At 46.3% G+C, this 25342-nt stretch overlaps 2 protein-coding genes across 2 annotated transcripts in view; one reads left to right on the forward strand and one right to left on the reverse strand.

The window, feature by feature from the left end:
- Window positions 1–30: 30 nt before the first annotated feature.
- Window positions 31–16016, reverse strand: PUSL1 (pseudouridine synthase like 1). The gene is made up of 8 exons (XM_064730527.1): window positions 15874–16016; window positions 14892–14949; window positions 7576–7763; window positions 3871–4020; window positions 2971–3144; window positions 2181–2235; window positions 484–646; window positions 31–137 (listed from the first exon to the last, which is right to left on the reverse strand). Exons 1-8 carry the CDS (start codon window positions 15930–15932, stop codon window positions 85–87), a joined length of 900 nt encoding a protein of 299 aa, XP_064586597.1. The 5' UTR covers window positions 15933–16016; the 3' UTR covers window positions 31–84.
- A 1783-nt stretch (window positions 16017–17799) lies between these two features.
- The window catches only part of ACAP3 (ArfGAP with coiled-coil, ankyrin repeat and PH domains 3), a 35103-nt gene continuing 27560 nt past the window's right edge, over window positions 17800–25342 (forward strand). The window contains exon 1 of the mRNA XM_064730420.1: window positions 17800–18165. Within this exon, the coding sequence (XP_064586490.1) occupies window positions 18119–18165 (47 nt within the window). The 5' untranslated portion in view covers window positions 17800–18118. The remainder of the gene's footprint in view (window positions 18166–25342) is intronic.

Raw genomic sequence — 25342 nt, forward strand, 5'->3', positions numbered from 1 at the left:
TTTTATGTGAAGGGTGAGACAATACAGATGTTACAATTTTTATAATTGTTTAATTTAATTTATAATTTATGTTATAAATTCCTTTCAGCTGAGCCCACAGAGCTCCTCTTCTGCTGGGGTACATGGAAGGGCCAAATCTGACAGGAGAGAGCAGAAAAAACATTGATTTAGGGAAAAACAAATACTGATTTAGGGGGAAAGAAAACATTGATTTAGGGGAAAAGGAAATAGTGATTTAAGGGTGAATTATATATATTAATCTATTACAAGATATAAAATATATAGTATAAAGAATATATTGGTTATATATTAATTATATAGTATTATAAATAATTATATAATTATACATCACAATATAGCATGGTACATTAAGATATTATTCTATCATAATTACTATGTATATTATTTATTAATATGTATCAATACTTATAGACAGTTCCCACTCTAACAATGAGTTATTGATGATGAGTTAGCGCTGCCCACCTGCCTGGCTGTACTCCACGCTGTGCAGGAAGAGCCCCTCGGGCGGGGCCGTGGCGTGCGGGGGCAGCGCCCGGGGGTCCCTGAGCTCCAGCAGCTGCTGCAGCTGCCCCGGGGCCATCCTGCCCTGGCCCACGGCCACCAGGGCCCCCACCATCCTCCTCACCTGCGGCAGAGAGGGGACAGCGCTGCGTTCGGCCTGACAGCCCCCGCCTGGCTCGGTGCCGGTCCCCGCCTGGAGTCACCAACCCAGCCCGGCGGCCCCTGCTGCGCCCTCGGGCTCATCCAGGGAGCGCTTTTGTCCCACCCCGGCAGCCACGGCCACCCCAACATCTGCAAGAGAAGCTGCTTTTCCCCTCTTGGTGACATTCTCAGCCTGCAGGTGACCACCAGGGCTCCCACCATCCTCCTCACCTGCCGCAGAGAGGGGACAGTGCTGCGTTCAACCTGACAAGAACCAGCCTGGCTCAGTGCCAGTCCCACGAGCTCATCCACCTCCAATTCTCGAGCCCCCATTCTCATTTCAATTCTCCATCCCCAGTTGCTCATTCTAAATTCCCCATCCCCAATTCTCTGTCCCTCACCTCCAAATCTCCATCCCCAAATAATTTCCAATTTTCCATCCCCAATTCTCCATTTCAATTCCCCCTCCCCAATCCTCATCCCAGATTCTCCACCCCCAATTTTTCATCCCCAATCCCTCCTCCCCAATTTTCCACCCCCACCTCAATCCCTGATTTGGATTTAACAAAAATTCCATTTTTGACCTTTCCAAACTCTCCCAAACCCTCCCTGAAGTGCTGGAACAAATCCCTGGGCTGAGTTTGTGACCCATTAATTAAAAAATAAATAAACGAAAGTCCCCTGAGCAACCTGTTCATGATCAGCACTTCAAAAATATCCAACAATCCAAGGTGGTTTTATCCAGAGGGAAATTTTGGGACCTTAGAGTGCCCAGAATTTCTCTCCAAGCAGCTCAAATCCTCCCCTCTATTATTTCATCCTCCCTCGCTAGAGGTCATTGCATGCCACGACTTTGCTGCCTCCACAATTCAGGAAAAATCAGACTGAAAATCAGATTATTGGCACCCATCAGATTAAAAATCAAATTATTGGCACCTATCAGGTTAAAAATCAGATTATTGGCACCCATGTCTGTAGGTTTGGTGCCTCCACATTTAAAAATATCCACATTCAGCTTCCTAAATGGTTAAAATATTAACATATTAAATGCTAAAATATTAAGATAATTATAATATATAACTATGTATTAATAATTGTTATTATTATTATTTTGGAATTATTTCCAAAAAATCCAGGGGAGCTTCAGGGCAGAGGGAGAATTTCTGCAGTTTGTAAAGCAAAAAAACACTTTTTAAATTTTTTTTTCCCCAAAAAAAGCCAGGAAGTGAAATTCCAGACAGCTTTTACTAGGCTCAAATCCACTGAGCATGGAAAAAAATTAAAAAGAATTTTTAAAAAGGGCCGAGATTGTGAAAAACACATTTTTTTCCATCCTGCCATCTGATTTTGTGAAGGTTTTGGGCACAAATTTAGGAGATTTTGGGATCAAATAAAGAGCCCAAGTCCTTGTGAGTGCGACACAGATGGAACATTGCTAAAAGAATCGATTTTTAGATGAATTAATTAAAGTTCATTAATAAATTTAAATTTGGGTTGGCAGCAGCTGCAGGCAGTACCTGTCGGTATAGGAAGGATTTGCTCTTCACCTTCACCTCCCAGAACTCCAGTCCCCTAAAAAAACCCAAAAGATAGCATTTAAATCAAATTTCAGGTGGTTTTTAACGTCCCAGAACTCTGGTTCCCTAAAAAAAAAGCAAAACACAACAAAAAAAAGCGCTTAAATCAAATTTCAGGTGGTTTTAACATTGGGCTCTCACCTGTGCAGATAGGAAAATAAAACTCAACTCCTTGACAGAGGTGGATTTTAGCCATGAGTGCAAATAACCCAAAAAATGAGTGGAAATGACACAAAACCCCCTCCCAGGAGCTGCTCCCTGACAATCCCACACTCCAGCCTGTTCCCCCCAGATTTTCCCTACAAACCTGATTGCCTGGACTCTCACCTGTGCAGGCAGAGACTAAAAAATCCAAACCAATTTCTTACCCAAGGTGGTTTTTAGCCACCAAAATGAGTGTAAATAACCCAAAAAATGAGTGTAAATAACACAAGAACCCCTCCCAGGAGCAGCTCCCTGATATTCCCACACTCCAGCCTGTCCCATCTGGCTTTTCCCTAAAAATCTGACTGCCTGGACAGTCACCTGTGCAGGTAGGAAAAACCCAAATCCATTCCTTGGCAGAGGTGGTTTTCAGCCACCAAAATGAGTGTATATAACACCAAAAATGAGCGTAAATAACACAAAAATGAGTGTAATTAACACAAGAACCCCTCCCAGGAGCTGCTCCCTGCCAATCCCACAGTCCCCCCTGGATTTTCCCCACAGCCCTGAGTGTCAGGGCTCTCACCTGTGCAGGTGGTGCTGGCCCAGGAGGCCGTGGCCAGGCTGGAGCTGCAGCAGCTGCAGGGTCCTGACGGGGCTCTGCGCCGCGGCCTCGGGGTGCGGGGAGCGGAAGGTGCTGAAATCGTGGGTGCCCAGCAGGAGCTGCGCCGCTGCCCTCATGGCCGGGACGTCCAGGGGGCTGCGACGCACGGAGCCTGCTCAGGGCACCGGCACCGCGCCGGGCTTGGAGCTCAGAGCCTGGCATTGAGCCAGGCTGGAACACCAGGGAGCTACAGCAGGCTCAGGGCCCATGGAGTTATGCCAGGCTCAAACCCCAGAGAACTACACCAGGCTCAAACACTAATAAATTACACCAGGATCAAACCCCAATAAATTATGCCAGGCTCAAACCCCAATAAATTAAGCCAGCCTCAAACCCCAAGAAATTACACCAGGCTCAAACCCCAAACTCCTTTTAAGGCAGGAAATCAGACCTCTGACCCATCTCCCTGTCCTCTGTGACTGCTCCAATATCCAGAAAAGGGTTTGGGCTTCCAGATCCTGACTGGTTTCCAGTCTGAGCAAAATGAGCAACCCAAAACCCTGCCCAAATTCTATTTCAACTTTTTTTGGTTTTTTTTGGGATCGGCACTCCAAACCTCCCTCGGCAGCAATTCCCACATCTAACAACTCTTTAACAGGGGAAATTCCTCCTACAGCTCTCCTGGAACCCTTAAACCCTCCTGATGTCCAACTTAAACCCCAGCCTGAGACCGTTCCCTCTCCTCCTGTCCCAGAGCCCAACCTGGGGCCGTCCCCTCCTGTCAGGGACTTGTTCAGAGCAAAAAAATCCCATTTTTTTCCCCTCCCAGCCCTGATTCCCTAATTTCCTTGCAGAGGAGCCTCCCCAGGGAGCTGCACTCACCCTCCTGGGGGAGCCCAGCACAGATCCTGCTCGAAGACAGGGATTTGGGAGCGGTGGGCACAGCCCAGCAGCAGGCGGTAGATGTAGGTCCTGGAGAGGGCACAGAAACGGGCATGGAAGGTGCTGGAAACCCGCTGGGCACTGAGGATGCTGTGGGACAGAGGGGAAAGGTGACAGGGACACTGAAATTCCCAAGGTTTTCCATTGACAAGGACACAAATTCCAAAGGTTTTCCATTGACAGGGACACAGAAATTCCAAAGACTTTGCACTGGAAGGAGCTGGACACTGAGGATGCTGTGGGGCACAAGGGACAGGTGACAGGGACACAAATTCCAAAGGTTTTCCATTGACAGGGACACCAACATTCCAAAGCTTTCCCACGGGAAGGTGCTGGGCACTCACTGGGCACTGAGGATGCTGTAGGACATGGGGGACAGGGATACCAAAATTCCCAAGTGAGAGGAAAGAGCTCCCCTCTGTTGCCCCCAAACAGCTCCTAGAGCAGATGGAGATGCTTTCAAGGAGGTCCCTTCCCTCAGGACCTGCAGGACTTTGTGCAGCCAGGAAAATCCAGGAAAATCCCAACCTGCGAGGGGTGGGGTGGGAGCGAACCCAGCAGAACCCTCTCAGCCCCAAAAGCCATTCCCCATGAGTGTCCACCCATCTCCCACCAACCCCAAAACAGCCAAAAAGGAGCTCCCGGGCACCTGAGCTCCCCTGTTTTCCTCCAAAGGCAGCAGGAGAAAATTCCCTGTTTCTCCAAACCCAAAATCGCCACCCACAGAGCCTGGGGGCAGAGAGGAGGGCACAGAGAGCAAATTCTGCCTGCCAGGGAAGGAAATGGAGCTTCCCTGAGCTCCTGCAGCTCTCCCAAAAGTGTTCTCTGGACTGGGTGTGACTCTCCCAAAATCCAAAATGCAAAATCCAAAATCCTGCAGGAAAAACCCTGCTCAGAGCCACCACCTTTACAGGTGCTGCTTGAGAGCAGAGCTCTCCTTACAAGGGAATTTTTCTCCTGCTGTTTTGCCTCTCTGCCTTTGGAATTCAGTGAGGAGAAAGGAGCCAGGGCAGCCAAAAAACCCAGGATAGATTTGGGACCACAAATGTCTTTATTTACTTTAAGGAAAGTTGGTGCTCTGGGGATTTTTGGCCTCTGGCTCTCAGCCCTCCCTGCCCTGGCTCAGAGCACAGAGGGAGAAATGAGAGTTCCTGGAATTTGCATTGGGCCCAAATTGGGGTTCTGAGTGCTTCGAGATTTGTCTCCAAAAAATAAAACGCTGCCACAAAGATTTGCAAAAACCAGATTTGTCTCTGAAAAAATAAAGTGCTGCCACAAAGATTTGCACAAACAATCCCAGGAATTGCTCCAGTGCCATAAACCACCAGGAGAAATTTAAATTCCATCCTCCAGGGTTTGAAGGAGGAGCTCCAGCCTCCTCCAAACACCAGAATAAAATGATGACATTTATTTCCCTCTGTCTGCATGCCTCCACAAGCACCCAGCCTGCCTTGAGCTAGCACTTGTGTGGTTTTGATTAAATAACCATCCTTTTAGGGAGGTTCTTTCACAGGAGTTTATTTCTGCTCACAGAATTCCTCAGTGCAAGCAGCTTTTCCTGTTGCAATTGTTCCTTTCAGCCAGGAATTGGTTTTGTCCAGAATTTTCTCCAGCAGCTGCATTTCAGATTCCAAAGATTTTCTCAGATTTCAGATTCCAAAGATTTTCTTTCTTTGCATTTCAGAGATCCCATTTTTAAATCTCATTTGCTGAGATCCCATTTTAAAAAATTATGGTAAATAAAGAACTGTGGCTTTTTTTTTATTTTAACTTTTCTACATTTTTTAGCGTTTCCAACAGGGCCTGAATTTTGAGATCAAAGGGAAAAGAAGCCCAAAGACATTTAATTAGAAATGGAAATGTATGAGAGAAAAAAATCCTCCTGTTCTCTCCACCTCAAAGCCAATTTGCAGGAGGTGGGAGGAATCCCAGCTCTGCCTTGTCACTCAGAGAATTTTTATTGTGTGGTTACAAAACCAGGAACAGGAGGTGTGAGACTCCTACACTGCCAGTCCCACTCTGAGGGCAGCAGAACCCTCATAAAACAGCTCCAAATATTCTGAATATATTCTCTGACTGAAATATTCTAATTTATGGGGGATGGTGTTGGAATCTGAAATGTAAAGAACTCTCAGAACTTTGAGCCTGGAAGCCAAAGCTCAGAATTAAACCCAGGATTTGATTTTAGACCTTGGAAAAATCTCCCAAACTTAGGTGTTCCAAGTGAAAATGTGGATTTATAGTTTAAAGCAGAGACAGGTTAAGGTAAGTAGAGAAAAATCTAAAATTTTATCTGAATATCCAAAGTCCTTTGAGCACTGAAAGTTTCCTCCTCTCCTTTAATCTCTTCATATCCCCCACCCTGAACTTCAAAAAAAGTGCATTATTTACATGCAGGAATTGCTGGATAGGGACCAGTTTTTCCTGCTCTTGCAGTAAAATCATGCCAAAATAAAGGAATTTTTTGCTCTGCACATGTTGGAACCCAGGAAATTCCTCTGGCTGCCCTGGAGGACTCAAGCCCCTGGCCAGGGGGCTCAGAGACCTTGGCACAGAGCCCCAGACCCTTGTGCCTTGGATTTAGCCCTGGAAAAAAACAATCACCAACCTTTATATGAAGAATTGCAGGTCAAGAAAGTTTAAGTAGAATGATAGTGAATTTATCATAGGGTGAAAAATAGATTTTTGGGGTTTTTAGAATGGGAATTCAAGGGGCAAGATGGAGGGATCTGGGCATGTTCAGCCTTTCTCCTTCTTGTTCTTGGCCTCCATCTTCTGCTGTGATGGGGGCACTTTTGGATTGGTTTAGAGTAGAAGCTCACTGTCTAACATACGTGTAGGTATTGAGAAATAATTGCAAACATTGTACATGTAGATTTTAGGATAAAAAGATAACACCAGTGTTTGAATTTTTCATCACTTGAGGTCACCAATTGTGGTGGTGTTTGCAGGGGACCCAGGATGAGAGAAGAGAGGAGGATCTGACTCCATGTTTCAGAAAGGTGATTTATTATTTTATTATATATATTATATTAAAACTATACTAAAAGGATAGAAGAAAGGATTTCATCAGAAGTCTTGCAAGGAATAGAAAGGAATGATGATAAAATCTTGTGACTGACCAGAGAGTCCGAGCCAGCTGGACTGTGACTGGCCATTAATTAAAAACAACCACAAGAGACCAATCAAAGATGCACCTGTTGCATTTCACAGCAGCAGATAATTATTATTATTATTTACATTTTGTTTCGGGAGAAAAAATCCTAAGGAAAGGATTTTTCATAAAACCTGTCTGTGACACCCCACCCAGGGGCAGGCAGAGTGCTTCTGTCTGTCCTGCTGAGTGCACCTCAGCTGGACAGGAGAAAAAAGTTTATAGATAAGAAACAATTTTATAGATAAGAAACAATTTCATAGATAAGAAAAAAATTTTATAGGTAAGAAAAAATTTTATAGATAAGAAAAATATTATAGATAAGAAACAGTAAACAACCTTAAGAATAAGAAATGAAGAGTTCTGACTCCTTCTTTGAGCACTGGACAGGGAAAAGAGACTTTTAACACCTTGGGGTCACTGTGAGCAGCAGAAATCCCGAGACTCTTGCAGTAAAATAAGGCAAAATAAGGGATTTTTGACTGACTCACCGGATGGGCTCGGGTTTGAGGAAGTGGTTGAGGCCGTGCAGCAGCTGGGGGCCAGTGAAGGGTGCCCTGCCCGGGGCCCTCTGGATGTCCAGGTGGGCGGCGTTGGCCAGGGCGTGGACGCCGCTGTCCGTGCGGCTGGAGATGTGGAACTTGATGGGAGCGCTGGGCTTCAGCTGCTCTGCTGCCTTCTGCAAGCAAACAGCAAAAATGCAGCAAGAATTCACAAAAAATCAGTAATAATTCAGCACAAAATTCAGCAAAAAGAAAAAATTCAGCAATGATTTGGTAATAATTCAGCAATAATTTAGCAAAAATTCAGCAATAATTCAGAAAAAAAAAAACAGAAAAAAATCAGCAATAATTCAGAAAAAATTCAACAATAATTCAGCAATAATCTAGCAAAACTGTCCTCCTCCTGATGCCTTGTGAAGGCTGACCTAGGACAGAGACTGGACAGAGTTAAAGAATAAAGCAGGGATTTATGAAAAAGATGTCCTCAATGGATCTACCTTGGGCAGCACAAGAGCCCAGCCAGGGCTGCACCCAAGATGAACCAAAATGGGCCCAAAAAATCGACGATCAGTCACAAAACTATAAGTTCTGCTCTATTTGCATCTTGGAGTGAATTGTCCCATTCCAGCTTTAGCCCATGCAGTCCCACCCCTGTTTTTCTCTCTCCAGCCCACGGTGTTTGTGCTCCTGGGCTGAGATTTGGATCATCTGTCCTTGGTGCCCAGCTGGAGCAGGAATTGTTTTGTGTCCCTGCTCTGTGCACAGAGCTCACCATCCCATGATGTGAACCCAGAGCCACCCACTAAAGCAGCACAGAATGTGAAAAATAGAAAAGCCAAAACCTGAGGCATCAGCACTCCTGGCTAACCACACCTTGTGCTCCTTCCAGAGGAGTTTGGAGTTACTGTGGGTTATGAAGAATTGAGGTTTTGAGGGAATTTCTCCTAAAAACAGTGATTTCTCAGCTTCTACCCTGAAATCACCTCACACAGAGGTTCCAAAATGCCATGAGAGCTTCCTTAGAGGGATAAAATAAAGTCAAAATAAACTAGTAAAACTTAACTACTATCCATCCTCTGCTTTGTGTCATGTTAGCTTCCTTAAGAGCACAAAATAAAGTGAAAAATATTCATTTCTTTGTCTGCTTTGTGTCCTGTTAGCTTCCTTAAGAGCACAAAATAAAGTGAAAATATTCATTTCTTTGTCTGCTTTGTGTCCTGTTAGCTTCCTTAAGAGCACAAAATAAAGTGAAAAATATTCATTTCTTTATCTGCTTTGTGTTGTTGGGTGAGGGGGAAAAAACAGAGGATGACCCATTTCAGCTCATTTCAACCCAAACCCCAGACCCAAAATCCAGTGAAAATTACTGCAGGGAAGAAGTGAAACATCTCAAAGAGTGAAAAACCACAAAAGAAGGCAGGAAACCAAAGGCATGACTCAAAATTTCCCTCTCCTTCCCATCCCTGCTCCCGAGTACTGAACAAGAGGTTTTTATTGGATTTTAATTTTCTACAAGAGTCAATAAAATTCGAATTGCTGACTCACAAATACCTTCCAGACTCCTGGAGGAGCAGTCAGAGCTGTGAGCTCTCAGAAATGTTCCATGAAAATGCACAGGGAGGCAGAAAAAAAAACCCATAACCAAGCTGCAGGGGGAGGCCTGGGAAAAAAAACCAAACTGATTTTTCCCTCCCATTTGCAGTTCACATGTGGTTACAATTAACAGCGAAAAAAAAAAGATCTGTATTATCACCCCCAAGCAGAGAGAAGCAGACAGAAATGAAATAATTTCCTGCAGCAGACCTTGGCTTGTGCCTCAGCAATTTGTCTGAGAGCAGGGCCTGATTTTTAAGAGCAAAGTTCCTCCAGAGATGTTTGGGTTTTGGAGGCTCCTCCCAGGTCCTTCTCTCCACCCTTTTCTCCCCCTCCTCAGCAGACAAAAACCAGCCAGTGGAAACAAGAGCTGGGAGAGACAACAGGAGAGAACATGGAAAAAATCCCTTTTTTTTTTGGGTGCAGCACTGCTTTGGATCCCTCAGTGCATCCAGCTCCATCTGGATCAGTATAACTCTGAATTTCTCCACTAAAAACCAGACTGGAGAGGAAAAGAGGAGCAAAGTCTCAAGTAAATCTGATTATTTCCGCTGCTCAGGTCAGCTAGCAAATCCAAAAAGGTGCAGGACAGGGGGTTTTCCTTCCACAAATGAGATTTTTCTTCTCCATCAGATTTTTCCCACCTTCCTGAGCATCCCAAGGAGGAGTTTTACCATCAGCACCACCAAATAAATCCCAGTCTGTGAAGCTCAAAGCTTTGTGGATCTTTCCTCCAGCACAACAAAACACACTGATAATATCCTACCAACTATTGCCTCCAGCTTCAATTTTAATATTTAATTTAATATTTCATTTATTAATATTAGTATTTATTATTTCATTTCTTTTGGATGGGATAGAATCTCCTGGAAGAGAGAATTCCTGAACTGCTCAACTTCTCTTTGCAGGCAGCTGAAAAATGACCCCTTCACCTTTGCAAATATCTCCTGTCTGAATATCCAAAGTCCTCAGAGCACTAATGGTTTCCTCCTCTTTTAATCTCTTATTATGTCCCACCCTGAATTTCAAAAAAAAGTGCATTATTTACAGGCAGGAATTGCTGGATAGGGACCAGTTTTTCCTGCCCTTGCTGTCTTTCATCTGAGGTTTGGGTGCTGCTCATCCAGATCCCAATCCTGTCTGGGATCCTCTGTGGGTTCCCAGGGTGGGACTGAAGCAGGAATTAAGATTTCACCCAGCTAAAGAGAAAAAGGAAGAAGATAAAGGAATGAGTCCTGTGTGTGCTCAGTTCACAGCTCTCTGCTCTCTCCTTTAAGCCATATTTTTAATTTTTTTTATTTTCTTTTATTTAGCAGGTGCTATAAACACTGAAATCTTGGCTTTGGCACCTGCTGGAAGCCTCTCACATCTCACCCTTCTGAATTTATTCCAATTTTTTTCACCCAGCCACATTCCTGGAGCAGCCAGGGTGGAAGTTTATCCCTCAGACACTCCAGGGATGCAGGGGAAGCATTAATTGCATTTAGCTGCTGTGTCCTGCTTCATTCACTGGGCCTTCCACAGTTGGAATTACGCCGGAATTTCCACTGCTGGCTGCCAGAATGATATGGATCCACATTCCAGCTTGCTTTTATTGCTCCCAGCTCATTTTTCCTTTCATGCTGATGAACATCAGCCATGGCAGGGGAGCAAAAGTTCATCCACTTCCCTTCCTGAAATCTGAATTTAAAAAAAAAAATCCTCCAGATTTTCCATTGACCTTTACAGGCCAATATTGGGAATGTTTTGGAAAAATTAATTTCTCTTCCTCTAGACTGGTCATGGTTTTATCCTCTGGACACAGAGGCTGCAGAGCCCTGCCAGGGAGCTGCACAATTTATTAATTACAGTGTTCTAATAATTAATAACATGCAAGCTGCTGGTTGTAAGTCATGCCAGCCTCCCTGACTCACTGGGTGCTATGTCAGCTGAAACTAATTAAAAACCCAGCTCGTTTGCAGTTGGATGGATGAAATGGAAGTGAATGCCAGGAAGGACACGCCGAGAATGTGGATTTTGTTAGAAGAGAAGGTTTCCAAAGCAATCTGCCACGTCACTGGGATTATTATCAAAACAGAGGCTGAAGATGACAGTTCTCTTTGTCTGCTTGAAATTCTTGCTCTTTTTTTAAAGGATGTAGGGAAGGAGGTTGTACTAGAGCTGCATAGTAAGGAGCTGGTGTTTCTCCTTTCTCTCTCTCCTCCTCCCCTTTCCTTTCACGAGGAACAATTTCTGCCCTCAGCACAAGGCTGCTGGCCAGAACAGGCTTTTGGGAGGGGAGGATGAGTTTGGGCAGAAATTCCCAAGAGAATGAGAAATGGGAGATGGTTCAGGCAGGTCTGCGAGGAAAGGGAACTCTGCAGATCCCAAACAACAGCAAAAAGTGAGATTTTCCTTTACAGCAGAGGCATTTCTAAGTATTGAGACAGAGCCTGAAGTCCTGGATGTGAAAATTTCCATGAATTACTGGAAGGAGCCAAATCACAGAGCTCCAACATCAGAGGAAACGAGGCCTGGAATTTGCTTTGGGCCCAAGTTGGGCTTCTGAGTGCTCCAAGACTTGTCTCCAAGAAATAAAAGTTTATCCCCTTCAAAGGATGAAAAGCTCCTACAAGAGACAGAACATGAAGTGCTGGATGTGAAAAGTTCCCACAAAGAACTGGAGGGATCAAAATCACAGAGCTCCAACCTCCCCATGATGGGAAACAAGACCTGGAGTTTGCTTTGGGCCCAACAAGCCCAAGTTGGGCTTCCGAGTGCTCCAAGAAACAAAAGTTCACTTTTCTCTAAGAAATAAAAGTTCATCCCCCTCAAAGAGAAATTAAAAACTCCTACAAGAGGCAGAGCATGAAGTTCTGGGTGTGAAAATTTCCGTGAATTACTGGAGACAGCCAAATGACTGAGCTCCAAGGTCCTCATGAGGGGAAACAAGGCCTGAAATTTGCTTTGGGTCTAAACTAATGCTTCAAGACTTGTCTCCAAGAAATAAAATGTTGTCAGAAAAGCTCACCCCCTCAAAGACAGATGAAAAGCTCCTACTAGAGACAGAGCATGAAGTCCTGGAAGTGAAAATTTCTGTGAATTACTGGAGGGAACCAAATCACAGAGCTCCAACCTCTCTGTCAGAGGAAACGAGGCCTGGAATTTGCTTTGGGTTCAAATTGGTGCTTCAAGAGTTGTGACCAAAATATAAAATGCTGTCAACAAAGCTCACACCCCTCAAAAAGAGATTAAAAGCTCTTATAAGAGACAGAGCATGAAGTCTTGGATGTGAAAAGTTCCATGAATAACGGGAGGGAGCCAAATGAGAGTCCCAACCTCCTCCTGAGAGAAAACAAGGCCTGGAATTTGCTTTGGGTCCAAATTGAGGTTCCAAGTGCTCCAAGACTTGTCTCCAAAAAATAAAATGTTGTCAGCAAAGCTCACACCCTCAAAGAGAGATGAAAAGCTCCCACAGGTATCTCTGGACTAAACCAAGGCTCCATTATCTCTGGGCAGTCGCAGGGCTCTGTCACAGAGCAGCACCAAGAACCAACAAAGCTTTGCAATGACACTGATCTGTTCTGCCCTAGCCCAAACTGACACAAAACCAACCAGCCCATCCCAATTTCCACAAAACAGCTGCTGGAACACCAAGTCTGCACCTCCCAGGTTATTTGCTTGCAAACAAATGGCTGAACATCCTCCAAACACAATAAGGATCTCATTAGAGCTTTAATTTTGCCCTTCCCTTCACTTGCCTTCCTGGCTTTGGGGAAAGCAGTGAAGTTCAAGGCTGCAGAGAAAAGGAGGAAGGAAGAGAAATTCCTGCAGGCCCCAGAAGTTTTCTATTAAAGCTGCTTTAAGGCTTCCCATGTGGTTCCAATAGACACAGCAGTGCCCAGCATCAATAGCACCACATGAAAGCACTGAGCTGGCCTGCAAAGTGCTGATACTGAGGAAAAGGCAACACCAAATAAGCTCATGTTTGTCTTTTTCTCCTCTTCTTTTCTCCCCTAATCACCCTCCCTACCCATCTGCCTGCTCAGACACCACTGGGATAATGCAGAACAACTGCTGGGCTCAACCCACGCCCAGAGCCTGGGGCCCTGCATGGCTGAGGATGAGATAAATGGGATAGAAAATCCTTTTTGGGCTCTGCACAAAATTTAGCCACTTTCTCTGCCACAGGCTTGGGGCAGGAAGCTACATGAATGCACCCTGAGAACTCTGATTCCAGCCATAATTCCTCACACTTTCCTTTCGAGTTGATGCCTCAGGTTTGGCTTTTCTATTCTCCAGATTCTGTGCTGATGCCTCAGGTTTTGGCTTTTCTATTTTTCACATGCTGTGCTGCTTTAGTGTGTGAGTCTGGGTTCACATCATGGGATGGTGAGCTCTGTGCACAGAGCAGGGAGACAAAACAATTCCTGCTCCAGCTGGGCACCAAGGACAAATGATCCAAATCTCAGCCCAGGAGCACAAACACCATGGGCTGGAGAGAGAAAAACAAGGGTGGGACTGGACTGCATGGGCTAAAGCTGGAATTGGACAATTATTCACTCCAAGATGCAAACTGAGCAGAACTTATAATTTTGTGACTGATCATCTGTTTTTTAGGACCATTTAGGTTCATCCTGGGTTCATTTTGGAACAATTTTGGTTCATCTTGGGTGCAGCCCTGGCTGGGCTCTTGTGCTGCCCAAGGTGGATCCATTGAGGAGAAACTTTTCTGAAATCCCTGCTTTATCCTGTAACTCTTTCCAGTCCCGCCTTCTCAAGGCACCACAATGACAGCAGCAGGAATTCTGAGCCCCACAGAGCGTGGGGATGTCCTGCCCTTGGACAGCTCTGTCCTCCACACCAGCAGAGCATCCCAAAGTGCTGCAGTTTGGGATTTGGGTCAGACAGACTGACCACAAATGGGAACTGAGTGACAAAATGTGCTCTGAATCAACACGAATCAACAACCTCTTATCTTCCAAGCCAGCACAACTTTCCTTTTGAACTTCATGATGCTTCCAAGACAAGAGAAATAATTCACCTTCCTTTTGATTCCTGACTCAGCAGCTCAACAGCAGCTTGTAATTAATTTACAATTTAAATTCCCAACTGCACCACCACGCTCAGGTGACCCATTTTCTACTCCTGGGTGTAAAAATGTTTTTTTTTCATTCCTGTTCACACTCTCTGCCAACCCAAAGAGCAACCTGGGGTCCTCAAACCATTCCCAGATCCAAGGTAATCCCTGGGAGCAGCGCAGGGATAACAGGATCATTTTTTTTTTTCCCTGGCATAACAGAACTCCAAAAAAAAAAAAAAAAAGGAAGCAGAACAGAACAATGGACATCCTGCTGTGCTTTGTTAACAAACCTCTGTCAGGAACATCCTCCCCTGGGAGGAGACAGCATCCAGCTGCTAAATCCATGAAGGAACTGGACATGCAACACAACTGATGCAGTTTTAAGGATAAGCCACAAGTCCTAACAAAGCTCAGGTGGGCCAGCACCTGATAAAGCTCTTAATTGAGCAGTTCTGGGCTCAATTTTAAGTCTCTTTGAAGGGTTCACATCTTTTTAAGGTCAGAATCTGCATCATGACATCATTTTAGGGATTTGGTTTTGAACTTTGAAGTGTTTAGCACTCTGCCAGTTTTATTGAGCGTCCATCTCAAAATAATATTTACACCTGTGTGACCCTAAAAGCTTCATTTTTATGACAACAGGACCTACCTCCAAATAATTCTGGACTCCAACCAGGGCCTGATCACTCTTGGTCTCCATAACCCCACTGCAGAGCAAAACAAGTATGATTTACTGATGTCAACATTTAGGGACTTGACAGAGCCCACCAAAAAATTCAGGACTTCTTGGATCTTCCCACAGAACTTGCAGGGACCAAACACTGAGGAATGGGCAGGGAAAGTGCCTTATTGGTTATTAAACTTATTAAAATCTAAATTATTAAAATTAAAAGTGGTTATTTTCCAGAAGGGATGTTGGAAATAAAATAACCCTTCAAATGTTCCTCTCTGGACTGGCCCTTGAGACAGAGGCTGACAGGAAAGTAAGGCAGATAAGTTAGTTTGAGATTAAACTATTTAGGGCCAGGAGTTGGTTGCCAGTTGGAGGCCAGGGCTTGTGAATGTCATAAATTAGCTAAAAGGCCACAAGGACAGTTTGTGGTGAACTTCCTGCTCTGTCCTGCTGCCCCAGCCTGAGAGAAACTTTCCTTCTCCTCTGCCCCTTTCTGTCTTTTTGCCTTGCTGGTTTGATGCATTTGCTGCCTGAACCATCCCTTTTTCTGTGCACAGCACGGTCCAGCTCTCACCTGCTCAGGAAGGGGTTAATCTCTCACCGGGACACTGTTCTCATCCAATCCTCATCAAACTCTCCGAATTCTGCTCTACCCAAACTCTGCCATCCCATATTCTGCTCTCCCTAAACTCCACTCCCCCAAACCCTGTCCTCTCTCCAAATCCTGCCATCCCAAATTCTGCTCTCATTCCTTCCTCCCCAAACTCTGGCCTGCCCAAACTCTGCTCTCAAATTCTGCTCCCCCGAGTTCTGCTCTTCCCATTGTACTCATCCAGCCCTCCCCAAACCTTGCTCTCCCAAACCCTGCTCACTCCAAGCTCTATCCCCAAGCTGTCCCCAGACTCTGTCCCCAGCCCCGCTGTCTCCATGGCTCCCCGGGGCCGGGCGGGGCACGTACCTGTACCTGGTGCCAAAGTACTGAAAGAACACCAGGTACCGGGCAGGGGCACCGGCCATGGCCGGCCCTCCGGGACCCGGGCACAGCCCCGGGAACACAGACCCGGCACGGAGCGGGCCGGGCAGGGCAGCACCGCCCGCAGCGCCGCCCCTTCCCCCGGCCGGCACGGCCGCTTCCGGCACGGCACGGCACGGAACGGAACGGAACGGCGGGGACCGGAGGAGAGCGGGGCGGGCTGGTGGGGAAAGGGGTGGGCTGCAGAAGAACGGAATGGGATCGCGGGAGCCAGGATGGGCTGGTGGGGAAAGGGGTGGTCTAATGGGGAACAGGGATGGGCTGGAGAGGAACGGGGTGGGCTGGTACGGAACGAACGGGATGGGCTGGTGGGGACCGGGAAATGGGCTCAGGTGACCGGGATGGGCTGCTGGGAACCGAGGATGGGCTCTGGGAAACAGGGATGGGCTGGTGGGAGATAGGACCTGCTCATGGGAACTGGGACCTGGTAATGGGGACCTTGGATGAGCTCATGGGGATCTGGGATGTGCGGTTCGGAACCTGGGATGTGATCATGGGAGTCAGGATGTGCTGATGGGATGGGAACTGGGATGTTGTGCAAACATCAAACCCCTCTGGAACCCTGGGCTTCACCTCAGCTGCTCCTCAGCTCTCCACTGTGCTGCCTGCAACTCAGTTGGATGGAAGAAAACAATAATAATAAAAATAATAATAATGTTGTATTGATTTCAGCTAAGAAAACACATAAAGCAGGGACCACAAGAGATGCTCCAAGGGCTGGGAGAGCTGGGAATGTTAAAAACCTGGAGAAGGCTCCAGGGAGACCTCAGAGCACCTTCCAGGGCCTAAAGGGGCTCCAGGAGAGCTGCAGAGGGACAAGGGACAGAGTGACAGGACACAGGGAATGGCTTCCTTGGAGTGGAATTCCAGAGCAGCTGCCCCTGGATCTCTGAAAGTGTCTAGGGCCAGGTTGGAGCACCCTGGGATGGTGAAAGGTCCCTGCCCGTGGCAGGGGGTGGGAAAAATGGCATTAAACATCAAATTTCACTTCATTTCGTCCGTGTTCCTGTCCATGGCTGGGTGAGGTCTCCTTGTGACATCTGTCAGGGCTCTTGGCCTGTTGATTCACTCATGGCTTCAGTTTAGAGGTAGGATTTTCTTCAAACATGGGATTTTCACGTCAGGCCCTTCTCTCAGTTCACAGAAAGTTCATCTGAAACCATCAGTGAGCGATGTGGTTGCTGCTGCTGGGTCTGTGGTGCTGGGTGGGTGGAAGATCAGGATTAATTAACCTCAATTAGCCACACCACTGTTTGTTGCCTGTCCTGTGGCAATGGAATTCACCTTCAGCTGGACCCACAAACCCAGATGTGCTCCTTCCCCAAGTGATTCCTGCAGATTTATCCCCTGGCTGCTGGCAGCAGTAAATCCACTGCTTATGGAAAATGAAAAACTGGATTAAGGAGGGACAGGATTGGTGCCAATCCTGCTGCTGGTTATGGAATTTTACCATTGGATTGGGTTTGTTCATCCTGCCTGGAAATCATGGAAGGGTTTGGATTGGAAAGCTGAAATTCAGCTATTCTGGAAATCATGGAATGGTTTGGATTGGAAAGCTAAAATTCCTAATGACAGGTGAAAAAAAAAAAGGGGAGAAGAGATAAATCCTAATGGCAGGTAAAAAAAAAGGGGGGGGGTGAAATGTGGATAAATCCTAACAATAGGGGAAAAAGATGGATAAATCCTAATGGCTGGTGTGCAGGAGGGGAGGTCAGGGCTGTGTCCGTGCCGTGTCCGGTTCTGTCCGGGGCTCCGCAGGAGGCGGGTCCGTGCTGTTCCCGGTTCTGTCTCGGTGCTGCGGGAGGCGGATCGGAGCCGTGGCAGGGCTGGACCGGGGGCTGCGCCCGGTGACGTACCCGGTGCCGCAGCCGGTTCCGTGGGAGGCTGGGCTGTATCCGGCGCTATTCCCGGTGCTATTCCCGGTTCCATCCCCGGTTCCGTGGCGGTGCCGCGGGAGGCTGGGCTGTTCCCGGTGCTATTCCCGGTTCCATCCCCGGTTCGGTGGCGGTGCGGGAGGCGGGCCGGTGCTGTACCCGGTTCCATCCCCGGTTCGGTGCCGGGAGGAGGCGGGCCGGTGCCGCGGGGGGCGGGCGCTGCCCGCGCTGAGCGCAGCCGGCGGGCGATGCGCTTCCTCCGCTGAGCGCAGCGCGGCCGAGCCCGAGCCGGCAGGATGACGGTGGAGTTCGAGGAGTGCATCAAGGACTCGCCCCGGTTCCGGTAAGCGCCGGGGCCTCCCCGGGAACGGCTCGGGGCGGTGCGGGGGGAACGGAAAGACGGGCAGGGCCGCGGCCGGGCAGAGGGAGCGGGGCCCGGTCAGAACGAGCCGGGCTCGGGCAGAGGGAACCGGGCCCGGGAAGGAAGGGCCGGAGCCGGGGCCGGGAAGGGCCGGAGCCGGCGATGCTCGGGCCGAAGGCGCTGCCCTGCCGTGCCCGCATCCCTCCCGCACCCCGATTTCCCGTTCCCCGCACCCTCCCTTCCATGTGCCCCCCATCCCTCTGTGTGCCCCATCCGTCCTTGTGCCCCCCATCCCCCCGTGTCCCCATCCCTCCATGCCCCGCATCCCTCCGTGCCCCGCAGCCCCCCGTGCCCTGCTGCCGTGTCCCGCATCCCCGCTGCTCCCGGAGCTTGGCACGGGATCAATTCGGGGTTTTTGGGGCTCGCAGCGCCGGTCCCCGCCGGGAACGCGCATCCCCCGGGGCTCGGCCGGGCGGCGCTGCCCGGAGCCGCCCGCAGAGCCGCTCAAGGGGAATACACTCATTTTCCATGCGCTCACATTCCCGGCTCTCGGAGGGTGGATTTTTTAATTTATTTTTTTTTAGCGGTCTTGGAGGAATCTGGGCTGTGACAACAAAGGCTCCGGCTTGGCTGTGCTCTCGCATCCACATCAGGCCGGGGCTGGCGGGGAAGGAGCCGGCAGCTGCCGCTCCATTGTGCCCAGAGCATCCTGGCTGCGTGTCTGGAGGGGCTGGGATGCGCTGGGATGCGCTGGGATGTGCTGGGATGTGCTGCTGCTGTTCGGGGAGAGCAGAGCTCCCGCAGGCAGCGATCCCCGCCGCCCCAGCGCCGTCTGCATCAGCCAAATGCAGACAAAAGCCTGCAGGAGCGGCTGGGGCTGCCTGTGTGTGCAGGGGAAGGAGTTATTGGGGGGTGTCTCTGCTTCCTGCAGATGTTTTGTGTTGTTCCTGCTCGGAATCTTTTTGTTTATTGGGAAAAAAAAAACCAACAAGAAAAAGCAGCTTGCGTTTTGTTGGAAGTGTGTTTAGGAATGGTTTCTAAAGCGTTCAATGGTTTACTGAAGCATTTCTAGAAGTGGTTGGGGTGCAGAAGGGTTGCAGTGGTCTGTGGCTGAGGCCGGGCTGCCAAATTGGCATTTTGTGGTGCTGTGTGTTTGTGGAGGTAACACGTGTGGCTGGGATGTGGGAAGGGTCACCCTGCACGTAGTTTTATTGGGATCCTGCTGGGAGATCTGCTCATCCTGCAGGGAGAGAGATCCTGCAGGGAGATGCTGCTCATTCTATAGGGAGATCCTGCTCATCCTACAGGGAGATCCTGCAGGGAGATCCTGCTCATTCTCAGGGAGATCCTCTAGGGAGATCCTGATCATTCTCAGGGAGATCCTGCTCATTCTCACGGAGATCTGCCCATACTCAGGGAGATCCTGCTCATCCTCAGGTAGATCCTGCAGGGAGATCTGCTCAGTCTCAGGGAGATCCTGCAGGGAGATCTGCTCAGTCTCAGGGAGATCTGCCCATTCTCAGGGAGATCCTGCAGGGAGATCTGCTCATTCTCAGGGAGATCCTGCAGGGAGATCTGCTCATTCTCAGGGAGATCCTGCTCTTCCTGCACTGCCAGGTGCTGGGCAGGGCCAGGTGAGGTGACAGCTCTGGCATCATGGGACTTTTCATAGAGTGAGGCAGGAAATGCTTTCATCAACCCTCTGCTCACTTAGCATCCATTAGGATTTATCCACCTTTGTTTCCTGGTTTTTTCATCTATCATTAGGATTTAACACCTTTCCCCCCCCTTTTCTTTTGTATGTCATTAGGATTTATCCACCTTTATTTCCCTTTTTTTTGGCCTTTCATTAGGATTTACCCACCTTTTTTTCCCCTATCATTAGGATTTATCCATCTTCTCCTCCCCTTTTTTTCCCACATATTATTAGGATTTACCCACCTTTATTTCCATTTTTTTTCACGTGTCATTAGGATTTACCCACCTTTTTCTCCTCTGTCATTAGGATTTAACCACCTTCCCCCCTTTTTTTATTCCACAAATCATTAGGATTTATCCACCTTTATGCCCCACTTTTTATCCACATATCATTAGGATTTACCCAGCTTTATTTCCTTTTTTCCCCCCCCATCATTAGGATTTACCCAGCTTTATTCCCCTTTTCCCCCTATCATTAGGATTTACCCACCTTTATTTTCCCTTTTTTTTCCCCCACATATCATTAGGATTACCCACCTTTATCCCCTTTTTGTTTCCTGTCATCCCACCCCATTGTGCTGCAGAGCACGAGAACTGCAGGGTGGCCCCGAGCCAGAGCTGTGACCTCACTGTCCAGCTGTCTGTCTGTCTGTCTGTCTGTCCCACATGGCACTGACCCTTTTCCTGCTGACGTCAGCCCTGATTGATCTGTTTATTTATTTATTTTGCCCCTGGTGTGTGTGTGGGCTCCAGGCCAGGTTTTTCAGCATCATTCTGCTCTGTCCATGAAAACAAAACAGCTCTCAGAGCCCTCCCTTGGACCTTGATCAAAACCACTTATTTAAGGCTGGAATTATGAACTATTTCCCCCATGGCCAGACACAGAATCTCTGTTAGAGGGAGAACAAGAGATTAGACATTTCAGGAGCTAGGGCATTTCAGGAGGGTTGGAATATGTGCAGCAGGGGAATATTTAAATTATGAACAGCTCAGATAGTGAGAAATTCTGATGTTGGGAGGGAAAAGAAGAATCAAGTTGAATTATTCGGAGTTCACACCTTGAATATTGAGAAATCCTGATGTTAGAAGGAAGAAAACAGAAACAAGTTGAATTACTCAGACTTGACACCTCAGTTATTGAGAAATCTTGATGTTAGAAGGAAGGAAGGGAACTAAGTTGAGTTTTTCAGAATTTACACCTCAAATATTGAGAAATTCTGATGTTAGAAGGAAAAAGAACTGAAATACTCAGACTTAACACCTCAGATATTGAGAAATCTTGATGTTAGAGGGAAAAAGAAGAACCAAGTTGAAACATTCAGAGTTTACACCTCAAATATTGAGAAATCCTGATGTCAAATCCCCCTCATCACTTCCTACCTGATAAATTCCAGTTCCTACAAAGAAAATTGACTTTTTTAAATGTTTCAAATGCCATTATTTAGATGTGTCTCAGCTCCAGCTTGGCAGATAAAGCTGATTTCTGCCAGGCACTTGCAGAGGCGTGGCTGCAGTTCAGGTAAACAATTTAATGACCTGGCAGGACCTGTTCTTGCACCTCTGAGGGTTTTTATCTCCCAGCAGGAGTTTGGGAAATCTAGGAACACTCTTTTTATGGGAATGGATTTGTAGAGAATTCCTAAATCCACTGAGAAATCCAATTTAATCAGTCCTCTGCTCACTTAGCATCCATTGGGATTTATCCACCTTTATTTCCCTTTCTTTTTTTTGCCTGCCATTGGGACTTATGCACCTTTTTTCCCCTATCGTTAGGATATTTAACCATATATTTATATTTGTATATTTTTATAATATATTTATGTATATATTTATATTTCAATATATTATATATAATATAAAATATATAATTATATATTTTATATATTTATATAGTAATATATAATATAGTTATATATTATATATATTTCTATATTTATATAAAAATAAATATTCTTTCTTTTTATATTTCTTTTTATATTTATATTTATATATTTTAGGTACTGAGTTGGGGTTTTTTTGTAAGGTATTATTTATATATAAAAATTCCGCTCAGAGTGGACGGAATGAGGCTGAAGGCCCAGTTTGGTGTCAGGGCTTAGCAGGGAACAGCTGAATTTTGGAGGGGTTTTTGCTCTGGATTATTTTGGGCAGGAAGGTTGGGAGCTGTAACCTGAGCTGCAGGAGGGATTTGGGATTTGGAATTTGGGGTTTTGGGTTTGGGGTGGCTGCAGCTGTCCCTGAGTTTGTCCCACAGCACTGCCACCCTCAGCTTCAAAATCAAAAATTAATTTTAATTAATTTCCTACTTACAGAACTCTCAGCTTCAATGTCAAAAATTCATTTATTTCCCACTTATAATACTTTATTAATTACATTCAGTTTATTAGCTGAAAATATCTATTTATCTATTTTAGTTTATCTGGTTTAACTTTGGGGTCTTCCCACAGGGATATTTGGGGTCTTTATAAAGAGATTTTTGGTGTCTTCCCATGGAGATATTTGGTGTCTTCATAAAGAAATATTTGGGTTTTTCCCACAGGGATATTTGGGGTCTTCCCACAATATTATTATTTACAAAACTGGAAAGCTCCTGAAGTAGAGGAAGGAATGAAAATCAAATTTTGGACTCCTCGGCTCTTCTTTAGCAGTGGCCCCTTTAAATCCTGATTTCATAACTATGAAATTTCAGCCACAGGATGAATTCTTTTATTTTAAAAAAATGAATTTTTCTGGTTTTGCTTAAAATTAAACCAGGCTTCTGCTGCCTTGGTTATCTGGAATAAAGAAAAGAGCCCTTGAAAGGGACCTGGAGTCCAAGTCTGGCTGAATTTTGAGAACAGGACAAAATGTTTTTGTGAGCTTGAGGGTTTTTGGGTTGTTTTTATTTTTTTCCATGTTTGCTTCCCTCTCTCAGGGCTGGATTGGGATTCCAGGCATTTGCTGGGTGCAGCTCCCCAAGTGTTTGTTCCACTCAGGGATTTCTGAGCTTTATCTGAGGTAAAGCTTTGCTCAAAAATGAGGGTGGAGGAGAGGAGGTGATAAAAAAGCAGAATTCAGGGCTTTTGTGGGGGAAAAAAGGGGGAATTTGTTCCCTTTTTGACAGCAATTCCAGGCTTGGAGGGAGGAGGGAACGTGGAAAAATGAGATTTTTTTTTTTTTACCTGGCAGCTGCTTTTCCTTCTTTGGGGCAATGCAGTGTTAAAATCTGGGAATGGGAATTTGAGGAGCAGAATTCCCTGCCTGGAGGGGGGTGGAGCAATGGGAGTTGTGTTCCTTGTAATTAATTAAGGAATTAATTGTAGGCCTTAATCTCAGGCTGTGGGGGGGATTTGGGGTGAATTGGGGGTCAGTTGGGGATGAATTGGGGGTGAATTAGAGGTGAAGAGCCAATAGTAAAATAGATTATATTAATTATAAATTATATTAATAGCAAATATCATTTGACATTATATTAATTATAAATAAATGTAAAATACAAATATAGTCTATAATATAGTAATAAAATATATACATATTATTATATTAATTATAAATAAGTGTAACATACAAATATATAATCTATAATAGTTTAAAAGGTAATATTTTAGTTAATTATTATTATATTAATTATAAATAAATGTAAAATACAAATATAATTTATATAAATATAAAATAGAAATCTTAATTAATATTCTATTAATTACAAATAAATAAAATTATAAATCTTATATAGAATATGAAGTATAAATATAATACAGAAATATTAATTAATATGATAATTATTAGAAATATTATTATACTTTTCTTTATAATAAATTTATTTATTATAATTAACTAGGTATTATGTCTAAATATTAATAAAAATTATCACTTTATTTTTGTTTTGAAATTTATTTATTATTTTATTGTAATTTATGTATTAATAAGATAAATTAATATTGATTATATTGATAGGTACAAATAAATAGTAATGAATTATTTTATTTGTTATTTAGAAATATTAATGTATACCCATGATGATGCATATCTGTGACGCAGGGCTGATGGCCCAGCTCATGGGTGGCACATCCCAGAGCCCAGCGCTCCCTCAGCCCTGAATCAGCCTCGGGTGGCACCGTCCAAAGAGATCCCGTCACATCAGGGGCTGAGCTCCGCCTGCTGCACCCCGGCTGCTGCAGCTCCAGCTCCAGCTCCGGCGGGGTTTAACCCTTCCCGTTCTCTGGGAAACGCTGCTGCTCCCAGCTGCTGTGACAGCACGGAGGGGCTGCCAGCACGTGGGATTTCAGGATGAGCTCCCGGGATGTTTAATGGGAATAGCAAACACCCTGCACACTCGGGTTTTGCCAGGCTCTAGGGAAGCATCCCCAGGCTTTGGAATGCTCATGATACCTTGGAATGCTCAGGATAAACTCCCAGGATGTTTAATTGCAATAAAAGACCCTGCACACACAGGAGTGGGCTTTTCTCAGGGGTTGTGCCAGGCCTTGGGATGCTCAGGATGAGCTCACAGGATTTTCAGTGGCAATAAAAAGCCCTGCACACTCTGGGGTGGGGATCCCCAGCACCCAGGGCTTGTACCAGACTTTGGAATGATCAGGATGAGCTCCCAGGATGTTTAATAGGTATAAAAAGCCCTGCACACACAGGGGTGGGGATCCTCAGCACCCAGGGCTTGTGCCAGGCTCTAGGGAGGCACCCCCAGGCTTGGCAGATCTCCTGAGCAGCCCTTCAAGCCTTGTCCTTGTCCTGCTCCATTCCAGCTCAGGGACACGCTGCTGTTCCCACAGCTCAGCCTCGGGCACAGTGTCCCCCCTCTGTTCTCTGATAAACCCAGACTTTGGCAGTGGGGCAGGGTTTGTCCCCAGGATGGCAGAAACATCCACCACAGTGCTGGCACTGACCCAGCAGGAGGGACCTCTGCCTCCCTTTTTCCTTTTTCCTTCCCTTCCCCTTCCCCTTCCACCCCTTCCCAGATTTCCTTTTTCCTTTCCTTTTCCCTCCTCTTCTCCTTTCCTCTCCCCTTCCCTCTCCTCCTTTCCCTTTCCTTTCCCCTTCCTCACATTTCCTCACCCTTCCCTTCCCTCTTCTCCTCATTTTCCCTCTTTTCCCACCTTTCCCCACCTTCCCTCATTCCCAGATTTCCTTTTTAACTTCCTTCTTCCTCTTCTCCTCCTTTCCCCTCCTCTTCCCTCCTTTCCTTTCCCCTTTTCCACCTTTCCTCACTGATCCCTTCACCCTTTTCCTCATTTTCCTCCTTTTCCCTCCTTTCCTTTCCCCATTCCCACCTTTCCCCACCTTCCCCCATTCCCACATTTCCTGTTCTCCCCACCTGGCATTTGGGGGCCGTGGAGGCAGCAAAGTGACATTTTTTTTGAGGCAACAAAGTGACATTTTTTTGAGGAGGGGCATCCTGCCTTTGATTCCCAGAGTGGAATCCGAGCCAGATTGAGCCGGGGAGTTGGGAAGGAGGCGAGGATCTCTT

This window comes from Zonotrichia leucophrys, chromosome 21 (genome assembly GCF_028769735.1).
Source record: "Zonotrichia leucophrys gambelii isolate GWCS_2022_RI chromosome 21, RI_Zleu_2.0, whole genome shotgun sequence".
In the NCBI taxonomy this organism is placed as follows: domain Eukaryota; kingdom Metazoa; phylum Chordata; class Aves; order Passeriformes; family Passerellidae; genus Zonotrichia; species Zonotrichia leucophrys.

Excerpts from the sequence above, each read along its gene's own strand:
- PUSL1 (XM_064730527.1), bottom strand. The coding sequence starts at position 15,932 with ATGGCCGGTGCCCCTGCCCGGTACCTGGTGTTCTTTCAGTACTTTGGC. Across the intron at positions 7,764-14,891 it reads GAGTCCAGAATTATTTGGAG|AAGGCAGCAGAGCAGCTGAA; the intron begins GTAGGTCCTGTT and ends GTTTGCTTGCAG. Across the intron at positions 647-2,180 it reads AATCCTTCCTATACCGACAG|GTGAGGAGGATGGTGGGGGC; the intron begins GTACTGCCTGCA and ends TCTCTGCCGCAG.